The sequence below is a fragment of the Eptesicus fuscus genome, chromosome 11 (assembly GCF_027574615.1).
Source record: "Eptesicus fuscus isolate TK198812 chromosome 11, DD_ASM_mEF_20220401, whole genome shotgun sequence".
NCBI lineage: Eukaryota > Metazoa > Chordata > Mammalia > Chiroptera > Vespertilionidae > Eptesicus > Eptesicus fuscus.
Genome location: NC_072483.1, coordinates 78,925,382 through 78,947,073, shown reverse-complemented (window position 1 = coordinate 78,947,073; position 21,692 = coordinate 78,925,382). Strand labels below are relative to the sequence as shown.

At 41.0% G+C, this 21,692-nt stretch overlaps 1 protein-coding gene across 3 annotated transcripts in view; it reads left to right on the top strand.

Moving 5' to 3' along the window:
* Positions 1 to 21,692, top strand: part of UNC80 (unc-80 homolog, NALCN channel complex subunit) — a 173,214-nt gene that overhangs the window by 132,321 nt on the left and 19,201 nt on the right. For all 3 annotated transcript variants that reach the window (XM_008145215.3, XM_054723140.1, XM_008145214.3), the window contains 11 exons: positions 934 to 1,072; positions 2,163 to 2,259; positions 2,993 to 3,163; positions 6,456 to 6,548; positions 7,923 to 7,958; positions 8,281 to 8,499; positions 13,571 to 13,771; positions 15,914 to 16,037; positions 16,976 to 17,101; positions 18,131 to 18,254; positions 19,777 to 19,983. In XM_008145215.3, the coding sequence (XP_008143437.1) occupies positions 934 to 1,072; positions 2,163 to 2,259; positions 2,993 to 3,163; positions 6,456 to 6,548; positions 7,923 to 7,958; positions 8,281 to 8,499; positions 13,571 to 13,771; positions 15,914 to 16,037; positions 16,976 to 17,101; positions 18,131 to 18,254; positions 19,777 to 19,983 (1,537 nt within the window). The remainder of the gene's footprint in view (positions 1 to 933; positions 1,073 to 2,162; positions 2,260 to 2,992; positions 3,164 to 6,455; positions 6,549 to 7,922; positions 7,959 to 8,280; positions 8,500 to 13,570; positions 13,772 to 15,913; positions 16,038 to 16,975; positions 17,102 to 18,130; positions 18,255 to 19,776; positions 19,984 to 21,692) is intronic.

The following is a 21,692-nucleotide window of genomic DNA, read 5'->3' as shown; positions in this document are numbered from 1 at the left end:
TCAACCAATGGGTATGAATGCCATACAGCATTTCTCTTTCCACAAGAAACTCATTTCTGTTCAACATTTCTCTTCAACCCTCACCTCAGCCCCTAGATGTAAATAGGCCAACTCTTCAGTTTTTTCATACTCAGTTATTGAAAGGATGGAAAATATAAAATGATAAAAGGAAGAGTTCCTGATTCTCCTTCCTTTCTATTCTCTGGCACTTACCTGACTTACTATTTTTCTTCAGCGCGTTTATATCAGATCACATTTCTTACACATATTTGTTTAAGTAAAATGGATCTCTACCGCACCCACAATAGACTTAAGCTCCATTAAGGCAAGACCCTTGTCTTTTTTGTTTGTTTGTTTTTAGTTGTTGTTTCGTGTGTATGGTTTTTTTTGCTTTTGTTTTGCCATAACCTTAGTGCACAGAATGGTGACTAGCACAGAGTAGGAATTTAGTAGGAATTGTTATTTTAATAAAGGAATCCAATGAATAAAATAGATTTGAGATGTTAAGTATCTCCATTTTGGAGCTTTGTTAGCAAATGGGATTTGTAAAATTCCCAGAGCTATTAAATATGTTACCCCAAACATAGTTGAACTGTTCAATTAACCCATTACAAATTTGCCTTTGCAAATGCTGAATCCTACAATTGCAGATGAGAGGGGCCATTGACATGATGTTTTCCGGCAGTTGACATATTACTGTATTTTTATGAGTTTCCACAAATATCTCTTTTGTACTAGATTAGCGTTAAGACTCGGGTGTTCCACTCCACAGTCACACAGCAGCATTGCTGGGTGCAGAATTATGTATACTGAATACCAGTTCAGTGTTGTAACTGTTACCAACAGTAGTGTTTATGAAATTTGGATTCCTGATCAAACCATATTCGTACTGAGGGGGGATTAAATAAACTAAAATTGCCTTTCTTTTTCCAGGATGCTGCCAATACTGGGCCCAGCAAAGGAGTGTCAGCTCAGTGCCTGTTTGACTTGCTGCAGTCCCTGGAGGGCGAGACCGCGGACATCTTAGACATCTTAGAGCTGGTCAAGGCTGAGAAGCCACTGAAGTCTTTAGGTAGAAGCAAAATTCGTCTTGACTTTTTCCTTTCTCTTTGTAATTTTTCTTAAAATAATAACTCTATGTTGAATATTTTAAACTAAATCAAAACAGCAAAAATAAATGGAACAGTGGTGTAAATTGAATGAGTGCATTTTCCTATCTCCTGTCTTTCTCACATTTCTTGTCAATCCTAAAGAGTAAGGAATTCTCTGCCATGAAAATTGTATTATAAGGATGCTGAGTGAACCACTATTCTAGCACTGTACTTCTCAGAAAATGGGATGTTCCTGGGCAATGCTAAGGGAATGACCCACCAAAAGGGTCTTTTATTATCCTGTTTGTTAGAAGGCATGTCTGACTTTAGGCCATCCAAACGTATCTTCTAGGAAGTGAGGATTTTAAAAAACTTCTCCCAAAAAGTGCTTTTATTTGTCATCTTATTGTTTAAAAGTTTTAAAAAACACCCTGTGTTCATAGCAGCACAATTTACAATAGCTAAGATTTGGAAACAGACTAGGTGCCCGTCAGCAGATGACTGGATCAGAAAACTATGGTACATCTACACAATGGAATACTATGCTGCCATAAAAAAGAAGGAATTCTTACCATTTGCAGCAACCTGGATGGAATTGGAGAACATTATGCTAAGTGAAATAAGCCAGTCAATGAAAGAAAAATACCACATGATCTCACTCATTTGTGGATAATAAAGAACATTATAAACTGATGAACAAAAAGATAGATACAGAGATAGTAAAGCATCAAACAGACTGTCAAATTACAGTGGGAAGATTAGGGAGAGGTGGGGGAGATAAGAGATCAACCGAAGGACTTGTATGCATGCATATAAGCATAACCAATGGACACAAAACTCTGTTAATAAAAAAAATGGGGGAAAAAAATAAAAATAAAAGTTTTAAAAAAACAATAGAATTTTTAGTCTCTTTAGGTGAAGAAATTAATAGTGTTCACAGTTTAGGAATAAAGTCTGATGAAGAAATGGCTGCAAAAGCTAACTGGAAAGAAAACGTTAAGAGTGATAAGCTGTTCTTATTTCCTGGCAGAATCCACTCTGATTGTGCGCCTTCACGTTTTGTCCCTTCAGATTTCTGCTATGGAAACGAAGACCTGACTTTCTCCATAAGTGAGGCCATTAAGCTCTGTGTCACGGTGGTGGCATATGCTCCAGAATCGTTCAGAAGGTAACTGCCGCCCTTTATTCTATGATAAGCAAATATGGCAAAGGAAATAAAATTGAATGAGTACATGGGGTTATGTTTGCTAATATCAGCTTGTAACATTCTGCCAGGTAAGTTTTCAAAAACTAAATTTGGGAAACTAGTCATAGCCGAGGTTCTGGAAAATATAGTAAATCTTCATTAATTTAGAATTCCCTAACTTAGAATTTGTGCAGCAGCTAAGATGTTTAGTCTTGTTTAGAGACTATGTTCACATCTAATAAATTAACAGCAAATATAATATTAGAATAGACATTTAACCTACTTAACAAAACTCCTTTCAAGAAGCAATGAAGCCCAGCCAGTCTCCTCAGTGGTTAGAGCGTTGACCCGTGGAATGAAGGGTCCTGGGCTCAGTTCTGGTCAGGGGCATATACCTCTGTTGCAGGCTGGATCCCCAATCTGCAGGAGGCAACCAATCGATGTGTCTCTCGCTGTTTCTCTCTGTCTCTCCCCGTCCCTTCCACTCTCTCTAAAAATCAATGGAAAAAATATCATTGGGTGAGGATTAACAACAAAAGAAGCAATGAAAACGGTCACATTAAGAGCAAGAATATAAAACCTTTGGTCATTATTTCTACCAGTTTTCCCAAATCAAATTTCGGTGTTTGTCTTCCTTTCTCCATGCTTTTAAATATGATACAACCAACAAAAGTAGAATGTGAAATATGACCTGGTTTCCTTTCTGTTGACATAGTCTTCAGATGCTGATGGTCTTGGAAGCTTTAGTCCCATGTTACCTACAAAAGCTAAAGAGGCAGACATCACAGGTGGAGACAGTGCCTGCTGCCCGAGAGGAGATCGCTGCCACAGCTGCTCTCGCGACATCCCTCCAGGCCCTTCTCTACAGTGTAGAGGTCCTCACCAGGTAATCCCCTCAGCAGAAATAGCCACAGCCTTGCCCTAGCCGGTTTGGCTCAGTGGATAGAGCGCCGGCCTGCGGACTGAGGTGTCCCGGGTTCTATTTGGTCAAGGGCACAAGGCCGGGTTTCAGGCTCAATCCCCAATAGGGAGCATGCAGGAGGCAGCCAATCAGTGATTCTCTTTCATCATTGATGTTTCTATCTCTCTTTCCCTCTCCCTTCCTCTCTGAAATCAATAAAAATATATTTTTAAAAAGAAAAGAAATATCCACAGCCTTAAATTATATGTATCTACCAAAAAGATGAGGAAAAAATGTGATGGCTAAAAAATTTCTGAAGCCAATCTTTATTTATATCTGCTCAAATTCAGTTTTTATGGCTTAAAACTGCAAATATCCCTAAGTTGTTTGGATAAATAGTGCTAAGCACTATTATTATTGTTGTTTGCTAAACACACATTTGCCTGTAGTTTGATGAGCATCTATGGCAGTTTTAACCAATGCTAAACAAATCTTTTGTAAAAGGGCCAAATTAGTGAATATGAAAATGTGATCAACATTTTTGTTGGCTCTTATTTTATGAAAATATCTGCAATTCCAACTAAGCATTTGTTTATTATTTTACTATTTATAATGAGTTGTTTTTACTATACTTTTTAAAACTACATAACAAACATAATCTGCAAAATTTTATTCTAACCCCATAATTAACAGATTCTCTGTGGGACAAGACTCAGTAGTGCTGAGAGAAGGGGCTGAGAGATTGGGGCCTTGAAAGGTACATTGTCACCAGAGTTCAGCCCTAAGCAAAGTTGCAAGAAGTTAGTATATCACAAGATTCTTGGGTGCAGAAGGCATTGAAAGACTGGTGTGGGGAGAGGGGAGGGCTTGGAACAGAGACAAAAGACTGAGCGAGAGGAGTGGGTAAGATAGATGCAGAACACTCTACAAAAGATTGGTTTTCCTTCTCCATTGCCATCTAAAATTAGATGGAAGGAGATGCTCTTCCCCGGACTGGAGATGGGAAACCTTCTTCCTGGGCTGGTATCTTTGCTCCTCCATCCCATTCGGCCACATCCTCAGCCTAAAATTCTGTCTATGATTTACCCCCACTGAAAGGCACCAACCTCCCAGCCCCGTCTTGCTCTGTTGACGACAGAGCTAGCCGACATCCCTCAGTCCTGGGAGGCCTTTTCCACATGCACCAGCCAGTGAGAGAGGGAGTGAGATTGTGATGAATGAAGTCAACATCTTTTTAGGTTCTTATCATGAGCTACATCGGCAACCCAGGCAAACAGAGCAGAACCCAAAAGCCTTGGGTGGGCTATCACTGCCACAGTGCTCACTTGCGTCTAAACTGAGGAAACGGGAAGCAGTGGAGCAGAGAACCGTGGCAAACTGCCACGTCCAATGGGACCTGTCCTAAGGCTTTGGTGGTGGTTTCAGAAAAATCCCAGGAGGAAGAGCATCTGAAGGAGAAATATCAGACTTACACTCTTCTTTCCGCACCCCTGTGGTTATGTCTCCAGCGCCGCTCTGCAAATAGAGGAGAGAAGCTCAGTCAGTTTTCCCCAAGTGACATTTTAGTTGTTTCTCCTTATATGCTGCAGTATTGGTGCTTTCCTCCTTTCTATTCTCTTTGATAAGTCAATTAAATTACTGATTCACCCGAAATTAACATTGACTTACCCAAAATTCCACCAAGAATTATGGATGGGAGTCTGACATTTAAAATTCTATGACTTTAAATATTCCAGTGCATTTAATGATTTTTGGTGGAGTGTAAGACCAGCCTCGTTGATTGGTTATAATTATTCACACACAAAAAATGGCTTTGTTGTTTTTACAAAAAGAAGATAATAAGAACCTCATTTCATTTCCACACTCCTAATTTCTTTACTCATGAAAAAAAAATAAGTTATAGAGCTGGTAACACATAAACAAGCATATTACGTTTATAATAGTACTAGTTTTCTGTTGTTGTGTAATGCATTACCACAAACTAGAGGCTTATGACAAAACACATTTATTATCTCAGATTTCTAAAGGCCGGAAGTCAGGGCAAGGCTCAGCCGTTCTCTTTGCTCCGGGTCTCACAAGGCCAGAATCAAGATGTTAGTCAGTCTGGGCTCTCATCTATCTGAAGGTTCTGGGGGCAGAATCCGTACCAGGAAGCTTTAGGTCTGAGATCCCTTTTGTTTTTTGACTGCCGGCCACTCTCTGCTTTAAGAAGTCACCTGGATTTTTCTCACCTGGCCCCGTCTGTATTCCCACCAGCAATGGCATCATGAGTCCTCATGCGTCGAATCTTTCTGCCAGAGAAAACTCTGCTGTTTAAGGGCTGGTGTGGTGAGAATAGGCCTACCAGATAATCTCCTTTTTGTCATATAGTGTAAGATAGTCACTGGAGTAACACTCAGAGAGAGTCTTTAAATTTTGCTTCTCATTTTTAAATTCTGCCTCTCACAACAAAGGCGAAGGTCTGGTGTGACTGTTGAAAGCCTACTCACTTTCTGGCCACACCCAGCATGCAGAGAATGAGCGTCAGAACAGCAAGCCTTAACCAGTTCCTACAAGAAATTGTTTTTGAAAAGCTGCGCCATCCCTTCCATGTCTCGTTTGCTGGTAGAGAGGCAGAGTTTACCTAATCCCTAAAGTGAACCCTGCAGACTCCAAGTTAGATGACTCAAATCTACTTCTAAGTGTCTAAGCTACTGACTTAACAATAGATACTAATATACCTACTTCCCTGAGTAGTCTTAGGCATGATTTTGTTTAGAAATATTCTTTCATTCTTTGGTAGTTCCTTACAAAAATAGAGTGGTTAATTATGGTGTTGGTGGCCAAAATGGTGTATACATTTTTACTTTTTACTTATTATTTAGAATGGTTAATGTCCTAGTACCTGTAGAATTGAAAAATGTGCTCTTAACTCTTGATTAATACAGACTTAGAAGCCTGATTTCATACATGCCTGGTTTGAGGAGTCAGTTTATTACTCAGAACCAAGTGGAAAAACTTTTTTTTTTATTGTTGACACTATTACAGATGTCCCTCATTTCAAGTGGAAGAACTTAAATCGTGGTGAGCTTACAGACACTTGGGAAGTAGTGTCCCTTTTAAAGTAGTTCTCAGCACAAAGACAGCAAAAGGGTGTGACAGAAGAGCCCAAAGCTAGATAGCCTGTCTTTTTGAGACTCTAACTTAAAACTTATGTGAGCTTCAATAACGAAGATTTCATCAATGTTTCCACTCTGTTGTTGTTGTTGTTTTGTTGTGGTTGTTACTGTCCTTGCAGGCCCATGACAGCCCCACAGATGAGCAGGTGTGACCAAGGCCATAAAGGCGCCACCACAGCCAATCACACCATGTCGTCTGGGGTGAACACCAGGTAATTCTCTAGCCTTATTCTCCCATGGTATCTCCATTTCATACAACCTGAATCTCCACGGTTGGGCATGAAAGGAATCCTGAAAATAGTCAATGTTAAGTGCGAAAATCTCCTTCCAAGGAAATAAAAAAAGGAAGGTGAGAGTTTAGAGTTCAAGAAAATACCAAAGCTTCATTTGAAATAACCAAAGAGAAATCCAAGCCCCTTGCATAAATTGGCATTTGTGTCAGTGTATTTGCATGAGCATGAAGATGTTCTCTGCCTCCTGGGTGGTCTTTGAACTATTCCAGTGTTGTTTCATTTGCCTCCAAGAAAAAGGCAAATAAAACAGTAATCATCCAGAGGTGGTTCCTCATTCCGGGGCAGGTATGCAGAGTCAGTTTTCTTTCATCGGGACAGATGTCCACAGATATTTTATCCAAACTGACCTCGGTCCTTCGGTGATGCTTTCAGGGTCATTGACTTAATCTCCTTCCCTGTTTAGTGTAACTCAGACACTGTCTCTACTAGTTAATACTTTGCCTGCATCATTCTGTCTGTGTTAACCTCTAAATAGTCTAACACACACACACACACACACACACACACACACACACACACACACACACCAAGGAAAAATTAAAACAGGGCAAACCCAAAATCAGTTTGAGAGAAAGTTCTTTCTTCTTAGTATGAAATAGTTAGCAGGAGCACTTAAAGAGAAACTAATTTTCCAGTCTCTTTGAAGCACATTTTTAAGTGTGTATTATTATTTTATGTCAAGTTAATTTTCTGCTTATCATAGGTATTTATATTAAAAATAAAACAAATTCCAACCGGAACTCTAAGCTACCAGATATGATGGTGAACTCATGCCTCAATTTCTTATATTGAGAAAAAAATGATTATACTCTAAGTGATATTTAGGGGCTAGTTTTAATACTGGATATAAGGCCTATGGGAAAGGAAGGTTTCTAAAGTCCTACAAAGCAATATATCTCCACAAATGAGAGGAAGTCAGCCATATTTCTTCCTCTGATCACCTTCAAAGCATGTGGTATTAAAACTATAACTTAGATTCAATTTACTTTCAAAGTTTTTAAAAATTCCCTTATTGACCACATTTCTTGACTTTGGATGTGTTTTCATCATATCTGTCTTTCCATGGATTTTATGCCAATGGAACAGCTTTCAAAGCAGCTATAATTGCACCATATGTGGCAGCAAATGAGAGATCAAGATTTTATATTTTAGGATTTGTCTGGGTGTATTTTGTGAGTTTATCAAAATGTGTAGCTTTGATGGCTTCTCCTAAGAAAAAGTCCATAAGAAGCCCCATCATAGGGCCTCTGTTCTTGCTCTGATAGTAATGCAGACTGTGTTTCTGACTCCCAGGTACCAGGAACAAGGCGCCAAACTGCACTTTATCAGGTACGGAAAGACAACCCTAATTTCATGCCAATTCTGACATCTTATGATGATTGTCTTTGAGCTGGGTTATGATTCTGTTAGATTTCATGTAATTAACGCATGGCACCCTTTTTCTGGGTAAATCCTCAGGAATTGCTCAATCTGGGATGGTAATCTCTTCTAGGATGATAAACTTTCAGATGTGAATTTCTCCAAGCCCCGCCCAGATTCATTAGCTGTTATATAAGGAATCTTATCTTTTTCTTCCATGGGATGCTCTCCTCTCAGAGTTGCCATACACACACCTTTCCAGGCCCCCAGTTAACCCTTTGTAATTTCCCAGGGAAAACCTTCACTTGTTGGAGGAGGGGCAAGGCTTGCCCAGAGAGGAGCTGGATGAGCGAATTGCCCGGGAGGAGTTCAGAAGACCCCGGGAGTCCCTGCTGAATATTTGCACTGAGTTCTACAAGCACTGCGGGCCAAGGCTGAAGATATTGCAAAACCTGGCTGGGGAGCCTCGGGTCACAGCCCTGGAGTTGCTGGATGTGAAGTCCCACATGAGGTACTGTTCTCACTGTTCTTAACCGGAGTATATATGTAACAGGCAGTATGTCTGCGTTGGGGCGGCAGGGGTGGTCCCTAGATAAAAATTTGGGATACTCAGAATGATGTTTCCAGTGGTTTTGATGCATACCATTGCAGGACCCTGCAGGGGGGCGGGGGAGATAATGTATATTAAATTCTTCAAAAAGAAACTCAGGATGGATGGGGGAGAGGGCGTTGGGGGACAATATTCAGAAAAGCACAGCCTTAGCTGGTTAGGCTTAGTGGATAAACCGTGGACCTATATATTGAAGGGTCCTGGGTTCGATTGTTATCAAAGGCACATACTTCAGGCTCAATCCCCTGTCTTTGTCGGAAAGCAACCAGTGGATGTGTGTCTCTCTCACATCGATGTTTCTCTCTCTGTGTCTCTCCCTCTCCCTTCCACTCTCTCTAAAAATCAATGGGAAAAAAATGTCCTTGTTTGAGGATTAACAAAATAAAAAATAAAAATTATATACAGAGGCCAGTGACCATTTCAAAATTTTTACTCCTCTCTGGCCAGCGTGGCTCAGTGGTTGAGTGTCAGCTTATGAACCAGGAGGTCATGGTTCAATTCCCGGTCAGGGCACATGCCCACGTTGTGGGCTCGATCCCAGTGTGGAGCATGCAGGAGGCAGCTGATCAATTATTCTCTCATCATTGATGTTTCTATCTCTCCCTCTCCTCTCTGAAGTCAATAAAAATATATTTTAAAACATTTTTACTCCTGCTATGCCAGGGAGAGGCCCTAGAACTGCATCTCTGTGAACTCATGTTTCATTCTTCCTGTGGAGATGCCGTCTCAGTCGTTACTCAGATCATAAAGGCTGTATTATATTTTCAGATTCCTAAAAGGAACATGATCCCAAAAGATCTTCTACTCAGATTTGCAACAGTGGTAAAGGTTCATAAAAATTCATGGAAAAGGAAATTTCCATGGATAGCAAAATATTTACCTGGAACGTTTAGTATATCTATAAAGCTAAAGCTAGAGTTGGATTCTAGCCATTTAGAAATAATATTGCAGAATGGCAAACACACCAGCTTTCTAATTACTGACTTTTTTTCTTATAATTATCCCTTGAAATTTTTAGGAAGTACCAAGTGAGGGAATATGAGAGTCCAAAAATGTATAGAGAACACAGGCTCTTTCTCTTCCAGGTTAATTTCACAGTCTGAATTGTTGACACTCACCCCCCTCCCACCCCCCAGAACTCCAGAGCTTCATGCGTGTTCACACTCCCCACTGTGCACTAATGGGGAAGAGTTTACTTCACACTGAGAATTTCAGCTCCTAGCTGGGAAAGGGGAGGATAGGAGTGTTAAAATCCTGTTGCCATAGCAACCCAGTGCTTCATTTAATCCCTCCCCCTTCCTTTGGCTAAGTAATTAGAATGTACAACCTAAGTAATTCTGTGAACAGAGCAACACCACATTCCCAGCCAGAGAATCACTACTACCAACAGCCATTTTGTGGGAGAAAGGGGAAAACAGTCCTAGAAGATGGGAGGGAGGGAGGGAGTGAGGGAGGGAGGGAGGGAGGGAGGGAGGGAGAATGATTGTGGGTTAGTAACTGTCTGATAAATTGACCATCTATACCTACACTTAAGGCATTTGGAAGAAGGGGAAAGGATGAGTCAGAGAGACCTGGAGCTCCCTCTAGAGGCAACCCCAATTAAAGGTTAAATGAGCTAGCTCTAGCTGGTTTGAATCAGTGGATAGAGTCTCAGCCTGTGGACTGAAGGGTCCCAGGTTCAGTTCTGGTCAAGGGCACCTGCCAGGATTGCAGATTCGATCTCCAGTAGGGGGCTTGCAGGAGGCAGCTGATCAAAGATTCTTTGTCATCATTGATGTCTCTCTCTCTCTCTCTCTCTCTCTCTCTATCTCTCTCTCTCTCTCTCCCTCTCTATCTCCCTCTCCATCTCCCTCTCCCTCTCCCTTCCCCTCTGAAATCAATAAAAATATAAAATAAAATAAAAAACAAGGTTAAATTAGCTGCCATTGAAATGGTTTAGCTTGGTGCCTGTCACTGAATTAATAGAGTCCAGTAGATACTAATACTAATGCTGGACACTGGGCATGTAAAATAACATCCTGGTCCTCAACATGATCACAGTCCAATACAAGAGGCACACATAAGAAAATAGTTTCAATGCAGTGTTGCAAGTACTGTATCTCACATGTGTATTTATGTATTTATCATTTGGCAAAGTACTTGAGGCTACTTAGAAAATTACAATATACAAAAGGATAGAATGTACAAGTTAGAGAATCAGAACACTGTGAAAAATGATCAAGTGTATAATTATGTCTTTGGTAAGATTAACATGTGAAATCTATGTGACTTGATCATATTAGATGCCCTTCATGAACCATAACTTTGACTTTGAGTTTCTGAGTTACCAAAGCAATGAGGAGTGACTGGTCAGTTAAAAAATCATAGTGTCAATAAGATTAAAAAAAAAAAAAAAAACTAGGTGTTTGGTAATACATCACTTTTTAAAAAAATACAAAGAACAATAGATGTCTTCTGGTGGGTGTTTATTAAAAGGAAAGAGTGGCGTGATAAGCAATGTCCTCAGCAACAGTAGTAGATAAAGTGCCCGTTTCACTTGGCCGGACGCCTGTCAGTACCGAAAGTTGGCATAATGTCACAATGCAGGTCAACAAGAGCAACCTGTCTAAAGCCAGGAGATCTCATTCAAAAGCACGGTTATTTCATGGCATGGATCTCCTGGAGGGTAGGCAAAATGTATACCACCAGGGAATAGTTAGACTAAATGTCCTCTATTCATGCAATTTCGCACAACTGGCTTTTAATAAAAATGGACCTGCCATGATCATTGGTCAAACAGAGATATTCTATATTGCTGAGTAGGTGCAGATCCATATGCTTTAACCTTACACCAATTAAAGGTTATAATCAAGGTTTTCTCTTATAAATTAAGTACACATTTGGATATATGTAGAAGTCAGAGCTAAATGTATTTATTTTGGAATCGGGAGCATATAGGTCATAAGAATGGATAGTATCACTCAAGAAGAGAGGGTTGATTTTAAAAAAGAGGGATGAGATGATAGAAAAGAGAACATATTTGCAAGAAGTATTTGATTCCAGACAAAGAGGCAAGAAGCAGTGTTGAGGCAATCTGTACTCCTAAATATGGTTGGTTGACAGCAAGGTTCTCAGGAAAAATATTCTTGATTAGCTAGAATCTCTGCCCTAGGGGAATTGAATTCATTGCCAAATTTGCCCAACCTAGAGCTACAAAGCAATGGGACAGCAGGATAGTAAGATCTGCAAATATTCTCTCTCCTCCCCTCCCTACTTCTCCCCTATTCTCCCTCTCTCTCCTTTTTTCTCCCTCTCCCTATCAATGAGAAAAATCCCTTTTGTTCTGATTGAAAAAGGGTCATATAAATGTTTTTTATCAATAAATTATTTATGCAATAGCATAGCTAAGATTGTATTAAAGGAAATTTTTTATTTTATGCTCAAAGCAAATTCATTTTGTAACATGACCAAGTATTAGAGAAATTCAGGTAATAATTTATAAAATGACTCAAGTTCAGCTCTAAACATTGTTTTCAAGCTTAAAATATGTTGTTTATTTCCCAATGTTATCTGTAAAATAACAAAGGAAAAGAAATATGGACATATAGATACACTCTTATCTGTCACACACACAACCTGAAGAGCAAAGAATTATTTTTGCCTGGCACATTTGTGAGAAAGAGATAAAGAATGTACAGGCTGTTTTAAATGACTTATTTTACAACATGCACATTCATCCACAGTTTCCAGAAGGACAATGTGAACATCCCCTCTGGAAAGAGAACAAGTGAGGATGAAGAGACCATAACTGTTTCTTGGTAATAAAGGGTTGCCATGAGAAGATGGATTGACTTCGTGCTTCCAGATTAAAATAGGAGAAAGAGACTGAGGGAAACTGGGGACCTACTATGAGGAGAGCTTCTCATGGTGTGGACCTCCAAAGATGGGATGAGCTGCCTTGTCTGGCAGTGAGTTCTTCGTCCATGTGCTAGTCAGATGGGGCAATTGTAGAGCAATCCAAGTGTTGGAGACACAATGGCTTGGCTGTGAATCCTACACCAGAGTGACCATCAGAGTCTCCCGGGGAGCTCTTAAACTGTAGACCCTTTCAAGCATTTATCCTGTCTCTCTTGTAATAATCAAAAGGAAATTTCTCCTTATTAAAATGCTTTAGTTAATGCAAGAAAAAAAAAAGGAATGATAGAAATATTACCATTGTACTACTTCTAATGAAGTAGCGGATCCGTTTAATTAATGATGGCGGCCATTAATTAAAAAGAGTGACAATTAGGATCATGTGCCTCCTGATGAAAGTACACATCAGCGCCTGACCAGTGTGGCTCAATGGTTGAGCATTGACCTCTGACCCAGGAGGTCACATTCGATTCCAGGTCAGGGCACATATCTGGGTTGTGGGCTCGATCCTCAGTGTGGGGTGTGCAGGACGCAGCCAATCAATGATTCTCTCTCATCTTTGATGTTTTTATCTCTCTCTCCCACTTCCTTCCTCTCTGAAATCAATAAAAAATATATATCTATTTAAAGTACACATCACTGTGAAGTACACCAGCCAGAAAATCAACATCTAACCTAACCTAGCCCTTAGCCCCTAACTACCAATTGAATTAAATAGGGGGGTCATGGAACATATTAAATGAAACTATGGAAATTTCATCGGCAAAATCCAGGATGCAGGAAACAGCTAATTACTTCAACAAATAAATTATAAGGTGTCAAAAAAAGAGCAGAAGAGGGGGAACCTACAAATTAAGAAGACTTAGGAGACATATCAAACAAGTAAAATTGATGGGCCTTATTTTATTCTGATTTGTTGTTTTTACAAATTTATTTCAAAATTATAAGATAATGTGCCAACATGTCCTTAGTTCAGGGAGTTGGTGTGTTGGAAGGAGGGTGATTAGCATGATGCTGTGTTTAAAAAAATTTCATTGTGGGGTTCTAAGCTTATGCCTAAGAACAAAAACCATTTCAGGTTGGCAGAAATTGCTCACTCCCTCCTGAAGCTGGCACCATACGACACGCAGACGATGGAGAGCCGGGGGCTTCGACGCTACATCATGGAGATGCTACCAATCACCGACTGGACCGCCGAGGCCGTGAGGCCGGCCCTTATCCTCATTTTGAAGAGACTGGATAGAATGTTCAACAAAATTCATAAGATGCCTACTTTGAGGTGAGGAGACCCCCTACTCAGCTGTTGATTCTGCAATCCTCAAAGTTGAGGTTTGTCCATTTTTAAGGTGTTGGATCAATCTGGAGTTGAAGGACTGGCTTGAAAGTTTTCTTTTGGAATATGTGCATAGCTAATTAGATATATGAATGCCTAAGTAGCAGGCTCTATAGTTAAAGAAATAGCATTTTCAAAATATTTATATTTGTCTTGAAAAGTCTTGTAGTTTCTAAGCTATTACGTTCCTTATCTGACACACATAAGGAATTTGATGTGTATCCTTCAATTACTTTTGAAGTAAAGCAGGATATGCCTTGTAAATAAAACAACTAAGGAGAGAAAAAAAATTCATTTGATGTTCAAAAAAATACTGTATTTAATATGATATTTTAGGTACCAGTGTAGAGAAATGCCAAGTTTTACAATAATAGGCAACCAGCAGCTTTAAAAAAATCCTAGGGTTGATAATACCTAGTTTTTAACTTTTCGCCTAATTCAGGGGTACTCCATGGACATTATTACCACCTAATCTCCGTCCCGTGGCCTGAAATGCCCATTGGTAGCCTCGCTATGAGCAGATGCCTCTGACCCAGTCGACCCCAGATCTGAGCCCAGCTTGGACACTGATAGCCATAGTGAGCAGATAGTTCAATTGATAATGCGAATAAACCCTCTAACTCGGAATTTTCAAGTTTGGGTTAGTGAGAACATTTTCTGTCCTTTTAAACCAAACCCAAAATCAGTGCAATTCTTGCCTTGAGAATTTGTAGCACTTAGTGTTCAACGTGTCAGAGCTTTTCCAGGTTTTAGCCTGTGCTCTTCCTCATTCCTGCAGCCATAGAAATTATTGAATTTATTTTAAGAAAGACATGGAAAGATTTTACCCTAATAATGAATGGTTTGTTCCTATATTATCTCATGATGATGAATGCCTATGCATTATATTATCAGGGGCATGAAAATACTTGTCTTTAAAGCACTCCTGTTTTCTTTAGCGGTCCCACTAGAACACTGGTGCCTATTGGCAAATGACCAAAGTCTTATAAGTCTTACAAGAGTGTATCAAATAAATTATTTTTCTTAAATAATTTTGTATCTAAAGATGTTAAACATACCCATAGGCTGACTCATTTGTCATATAACTAAACCAATTATTAAAGACATCATGCTTCCTAAAAGTAGATTTCTGGATTAATGCTTAGACTTGGTCATTTATAGGCAGTCTTCTTGGGGTGCATGCAGTGAATTTGGGATTGCCTTGGATTTAATTTCTTCAGGTGATCTCAGTTCAACAAGAGTAATGTTGATTGAACCTGTCCTGTAAGTTACTCGGACATCATGAATGTCAATATCTTCCTGTTTATGAACATTTCCATTTTGTCATTGCAGATATCTCATTTCGGTAGGAAATATAAGCCTAGAAATTATATCCAGGATAATATTTGGAAATAGTGTTGATAGCAGTAAAGCCCAACCTTTTTATTTGGTATGGCAATTGCAGACTGGACTGACTTTTATTACTGAAAATCCTATGTTCATTTAATTGGGTTATGTGTACTACCTTTTATATTACCAAAGAAAGTAGCCAAAAAGCATCATTTCTTAGGAGGACAAGGAAGAATACTTTTAAAATAAACTATTTTACTCTAATGTGACTTTTTTTTTTTGGCAGGAGTTAGGTCATAAAAATTCAATTAATAGTAGTCTGGTTGGAAAGCTGATGAGTTCAACTGTACTCTACTAAAGAGATTTCAGAAATGCAACCTGGGGTCAGATGAGTTCTGTTGGGAGTAATTACCCGTGATGGGTTTCCTAAAATGGTAGTCTCCTACCCTCTCTTCAAAGTAAAAACAGGGAACTACAAATGCAACCCATTCATCCTCTCTGTCTTTTTCTTCGATAGATTTTGTCTCATTAGTCGAGTGGGGCAGGAGTGCCTCCGCCACGTTTTCAGTATCTCCTTCCCTTCCCAGTGTGCTCTGTGCTTTTGGAACAACTGGGTAAACTTCATCCCATGTGAAGTGCTTTGTTGTCTCAGACACCCATCCCGTCTTAGATGGCGTCAGAATCACTGTCTCATTCACCTGTTTCAGACTGTCTCCAGAAGGGAGCCAAGCTGCTAATGGCTCCTGTATTGTATTCCAGGCGACAGGTTGAGTGGGAGCCTGCCAGCAATTTGATTGAAGGGGTTTGTTTGACACTGCAGAGGCAGCCAATCATATCCTTCCTGCCTCACCTTAGGTCACTGATCAATGTCTGTGTCAATCTGGTGAGTAGCCAAGTGGCAATCTTATGAAATTTTGCACAATTTAACTCTGCTATTGACTTCTCTGGATTGAAGATTTACAGGTCAACCACTTTGTGCCCCTACCTACCCATGAAAACAGACGGCTCAGGTGACACTGAAAATAGTGAGGTACCTTTCAAGGTGGTGCGTGGGGAGATACAGGGGCCCGTCCCTACACAGATGGGATTTTGGCGTGCTGCTTCCCACACACTACTTTGACAGCTCACCTCTTCAAGTTGCGCTGAGAGTTGAGGGCTGCCAGTTGGAGAGTGGGGTGGCGGAGACCACACAATTGGCTGGAGATTGAGATAGTCTGGGGTGGGGGAGTTTAAAATACAAAGAGGATTTTTTTTTTCTTTTTTGGTGCAAAATGACACTCTGAGTTGGCCAGTCTAGGATTTATGTGAAGAGAAACAAATTTTGTATTATTTATGTAATATCTAGAGTCGGGTCCTGACAAGGTTTTGTACGATGTGGAAACCATGTTAGAGCATTTCATTGAATGGGATCTGCTGCTTAACTAGTTGAGCAATAAATCTGTAGCTGGAATGCCTAGTGCAAATAGAGCTCTTGCCATCCTCATTGTTGTCAGTACTTGCTCCATCAAAAAATGTTGACTGCATTCCTTTGAATCCACAAGTAAGTATGTCCAGTCTCCTGATTAGAATAGTTTTTGGGCTCATCTCTCATTATTTACATAGTTAGCTGTAAACAACATTCTACAAAACCTTGGCTGAATCCAGTGTTAACGTTTGAGCTGACTCCAGACATTACACGCCTTCAGGAGAAGGCAACAAGAACAGATTGAAAGTAACATGCCCAACCTTCAAATTATTATTATCATTGAATGACACTCCCTTACAATGGTTGCATGAAATTGCAATAGTCAAGGCTGGTCATGTGCTCTGTTTGTATTTCAGGTGATGGGAGTGGTAGGACCTTCCAGTGTTGCTGATGGATTACCCCTTCTTCATCTCAGCCCTTATCTCTCACCGCCTCTGCCCTTCAGCACAGCTGTTGTCCGGCTTGTAGCATTGCAGATACAGGTGTGACTGCCTTACCTGTTTGTCACGCTCATTAAGTTGCTGGTTGAGGCACCAGATCATGGTGTTCTCTTTTTGTTTTCTGCAAAGGCTGGGCAAAATCTGTGAAACAGAAGTGTGAACATCTCCAAACTTCTTTTACAGTTTGGAGCCTCAGCCCTGAGCTTGGCCCTAAGTTGTGCTTCTGTAATTCTTCTTGAGATCTCAAAAATAGCAGAGTCGTTCCGTCCTACCATAACCTCAGGAACCACTTCAGTCATTTAAAATGTTGCATATGCCATAGGAAAATAAAGGTTCTCAGATAATCAGCATACAATTATTAATTAAAGGAGACAGTAGTATTCAAAGTCTGGTTTTAAATTATTTGTAGAAAGAATGGCAATATACAATTCTTTCAAATGTTATTACTAGACTTTGAAGTATACAACTGATGTAAATGGATAAATGACCCATTCATTGTCTGACAGCCATGCTTGGTGGTCTGTCATCCAGAGAATGGGAAGATGATAGAAAAGAGATTAAGCAAGAATTGTGGCTCCCGTGCAGAGGGAAACAATGATATCCCTAAAGCGATACACTTCAATAATTTGGGTACAGAGATCATTTCTTTCTTTCTGTATTATCTATTGCCTCCTGGCTTGGAGAAGGCCTTACGCAGGGGTCAGAGGACTTTTAAATGACTTCCAAGGGGAACAGGTGTCAAGTTCTCATTTTCTTCCTTTCCTTTTGTCTTGAAATTATTTATTGGTGGACCCATGGAGAAAACGAATGGGGAAATAGGGTTGTTTTGTACCAGACCATAATTTTTCATTTAATATTCAAGACATTGTTTTTTAGGTATATAGCTCTCAGTTATGTCAAGCAAATAATGGTAAAGTATCAGTTTTGAGTGAATCTTGGATGCTGCACAGATGACAATTGAACTCAGTTTACAGGAGCAACCAGCAGGGAGTCATCATCTCGGTCATGCTGAATTAAGACAAACATGGGTATGGGGGTCAATTAATCTCTTTTTCTATTATTGCTGCACAGGCTTTAAAAGAAGATTTCCCTTTAAGCCATGTGATCTCCCCATTCACCAATCAAGAGCGAAGGGAAGGGATGCTTTTAAACCTCCTCATCCCATTTGTGCTCACAGTAGGATCTGGAAGCAAAGGTCTGATTAATTTAACTAAAGGAAATTTATCATTGTTTCATTGTCTTAAATGTCAGGTTTTATTTCCCTTTCTTTTTCCCATAAAGGCCATCACTGAAGTCGATCTGAATGATTTAAATAGGGTTACCTTAGGAAATAGATTTTTCTTCATTTTCAATTTAGCTACCCTGGGTCAAGACTTTCTCTGCTCCATTTCTTAGAATATCAGTTGTATTTAAAATCACTTCGTACAGCAGAAATCAGGAGACCGTTGTTTCAATTAAGAAAATGCTATTAATTGAAGTACAGTATTACACTGAGCAGCCAGATTATTATGATCTCTGAATGCATAATAATCTGGCCATTTAGTGTATATCCTATATAATAAAAGGCTGATATGCAAATTGTCCCCTTGACCAGGAGTTCAACCAGCAGGCAGGCCAGCCAACCGCCCATGTCCTCTCCCCCTGGCCAGGCTGGCCGGACCCCACCCATGCACGAAATTCATGTACCGAGCCTCTAATACAGGGGTCCTCAAACTTTTTAAACAGGGGGCCAGCTCACTGTCCCTCAGACTGTTGGAGGGCTGGACTGTAGTTTAAAAAAAAAACTATGAATAAATTCCTATGCACACTGCACATATCTTATTTTGAAGTAAAAAAAACAAAACAGCAAAAACACCCGCATGTGGCCCGCGGGCCATAGTTTGAGGACGCCTGCTCTAATATATCCTATATAATAAAAGGGCAATATGCAAATTGCCCTAACTATGGAACAACTGGGAATAACCAGTTGCTATGATGCCCACTGACCACTAGGGGGCAGACACTCAATGCAGGAGCTGCCCCCTGGTGGTCACTGCGCTTCCACAGGGGAAGCTCCACTCAGCCACAAGCCGGCCTGATGTCTGCAAGCACAGCAGGTGGTGGGAGCCTCTCTTACCTCCTCCACAGCGCTAAGGATATCCGACTGCAGCTTAGGCCCACTTCCCGTGGGGAGCAGGCCTAAGCTGGCAGGTGGACATCCCCTGAGGGGTCACGGATTGCAAGAGGGCGCCAGGCTGGGCTGAGGGACACCCCTGCCCTGAGTGCACGAATTCATGCACTGGGCCTCTAGTATAAATATATGAACTGACAGGCGAATGGGCGTGTAACCTACTGCCACTGGGGTTAGTGTAATCCTGCCACTGCCATTAAATTCCAATATAGTTTCATCACTCTTCCTTCTTGGGAGGATTTTCCTTTTAGGAAAGTTTATCTCCAATGTACAGACTATACATTATGAGTATTTGAGCAGAAAAAGGAAAGGCAATTGAAATGGTAAGCTGGAGATTTGGCCAAGAACACAAGCCCTTGGGCGCTGGCCATGGAGCAAATAGTACCAGGAACACTTGTCCGTAGGAGAAGCTGTCCTTTGTGGGGAAAGACCCGCATTGCTAGTTTGGAATTGGACGGAGAGCTGAGTTGTTCTGTGTCTGATGTGGAAAGTCTACCTGGTGACTTGCTTTTCTTTCCACGTCCCCTTCCGGAACTCTGCCCCTCAGATAGCCCGTGGCTGGAGCAGCCCGAGGTGCAGCTGCTACTGCAGACGGTCATTAACGTGCTCCTGCCTCCGCGGATCATCAGCACGTCCAGGAGCAAGAACTTCATGTTGGAGAGCTCCCCCGCCCACTGCTCCACCCCGGGGGACGCCGGGAAAGACCTGCGCAGGGAAGGGCTGGCAGAGTCCACCAGCCAAGCGGCGTACTTAGGTGGGTTCTTTCTCCGTGTCCCCTCCTTTCTCTCTCTGTAGATGCACAGGTGTATGCAGAGGTCGGTATGCAGGTGTGTGTATATGCATACACATACCTACTTAGTTATGATCCACTTTGACACAAAAAAATATTTTTAAAGGCCCCCATCAGGAAAGTACTGAAAGACTCCACTTGAGCAAGTAAGAAGCAACACCCTTGCAAAAGAGGCTGGTTTCTGTCAATAAACACATATCCAAAAGCAAAGTCTGTTCATATCTGTGAGGCCTAAATCGCTTGGTCATGTCTAAGAGCGTCTGGTCCTGTAAGGAAGGCTCCTGCAGTAAGAATTCCTCCTTGATGACTAAGCATGAGGTCGCTAATGAGGTTATCACCCGTAACTGTTATCAGATGGAGACTCAGCCTAGTGTAGGAGGACACTGCATTGCACAACTCATAGGATGTATTGGTCTGTCAGCTGTGTGAATGGAGCCCCTAGAGGTGGGCAGCCTACATCGTGCGCAGCAAAACATATGGCCTTGAAGTATATTATGCCTCCTACTAGCTGTTTCTCTTCCAATATCGTCTTAAATCTCTATCTTAATCTTCACTCCAGTGATCTTGCTCACCCGTAGCTTGCCAATTCCCTTCCCCTCCACTCCTGCTTTCCCATCACCCCGTCCCTGCCTTTCACTTGATCCTGACCCATGCAATACTGGAAAGCCACTCTTTGGCCCTGAATAACCTAAGCCAGCGGGGAAAGACCATTCTTGCCACAGCACTGAGAATCAGGAACACGCCAGCAGAAAAATCTCAAAAGGAGGACGTTGAGAAAATCTTGTCTGACATTTTCAATTCATCAAAGCAGATCTTGGTGAGGAGGATAAGATGAACACATACACACCTGTAAAACCAGGGGCTTGGTGTTGGGAATGTGTGCGGCGTATGGACCGCATTATAAAGGGGTGCATTTGGAAATGATGTGATTGACAATGAGAATTAAAAAAGGGTAAAAATGGAAGATGCATGTGCATAAGACCTACCCACATGGGGGCTTGGTTGCCAGAGGCATGAGAATATAGGGTTCAGGTAAACTCCAGACTCTGGGACAAAGCCCTGCGTGAGGTTTGAGATTATAGAGAGGATGTGGAGAAAGAGGGCTTATGTCTAAGATGAGGATAGGACAAAACACTTACGTGACTGTTCTTGGTTCTCTCCACTGTCTACCTTCTTAATGAAGGCAGCGCCTGTGGTCACTCTGCCAAGCTCCTGGAGCTATATTTTAAATTTATTTTTACATTTATTTGAGCATTGCTGTGCACTCAGAGGGGTTTTCTGTTCTTTACATTATCATCACATTGCACCCTCAGAACAACTCTAAGAAGCAAATGTGTCATTTTAGGAATAAAGAGGCTAAGGCCCAGAAAGTAACTTACCTAAAGCCACACAGTAAATAAGGAGCAGGTCCAAATTTCAAGACCAAGCCACCTAGCAGCAGAGTTCCTGCTCCTGGGCCCTTTGCTATTCTGTTTGTGTGTTGGGCTGATGGAGGAGAAGATGGAAGTGGGATGGCAGAAGCCAGAAAAGGCCAGCGGGAACAGAGCAGTAGAAAGGTCACCAGGATCAGGGTAGGGGAAGAGCAGGGTTGCTTTGTGATCGTTTGTTTGTTTAGTTGCAGGAGAGCAATTGAGCTGAGTAGTTGCTGAGAAAAGTGAGGAGGGAGGTGGGTA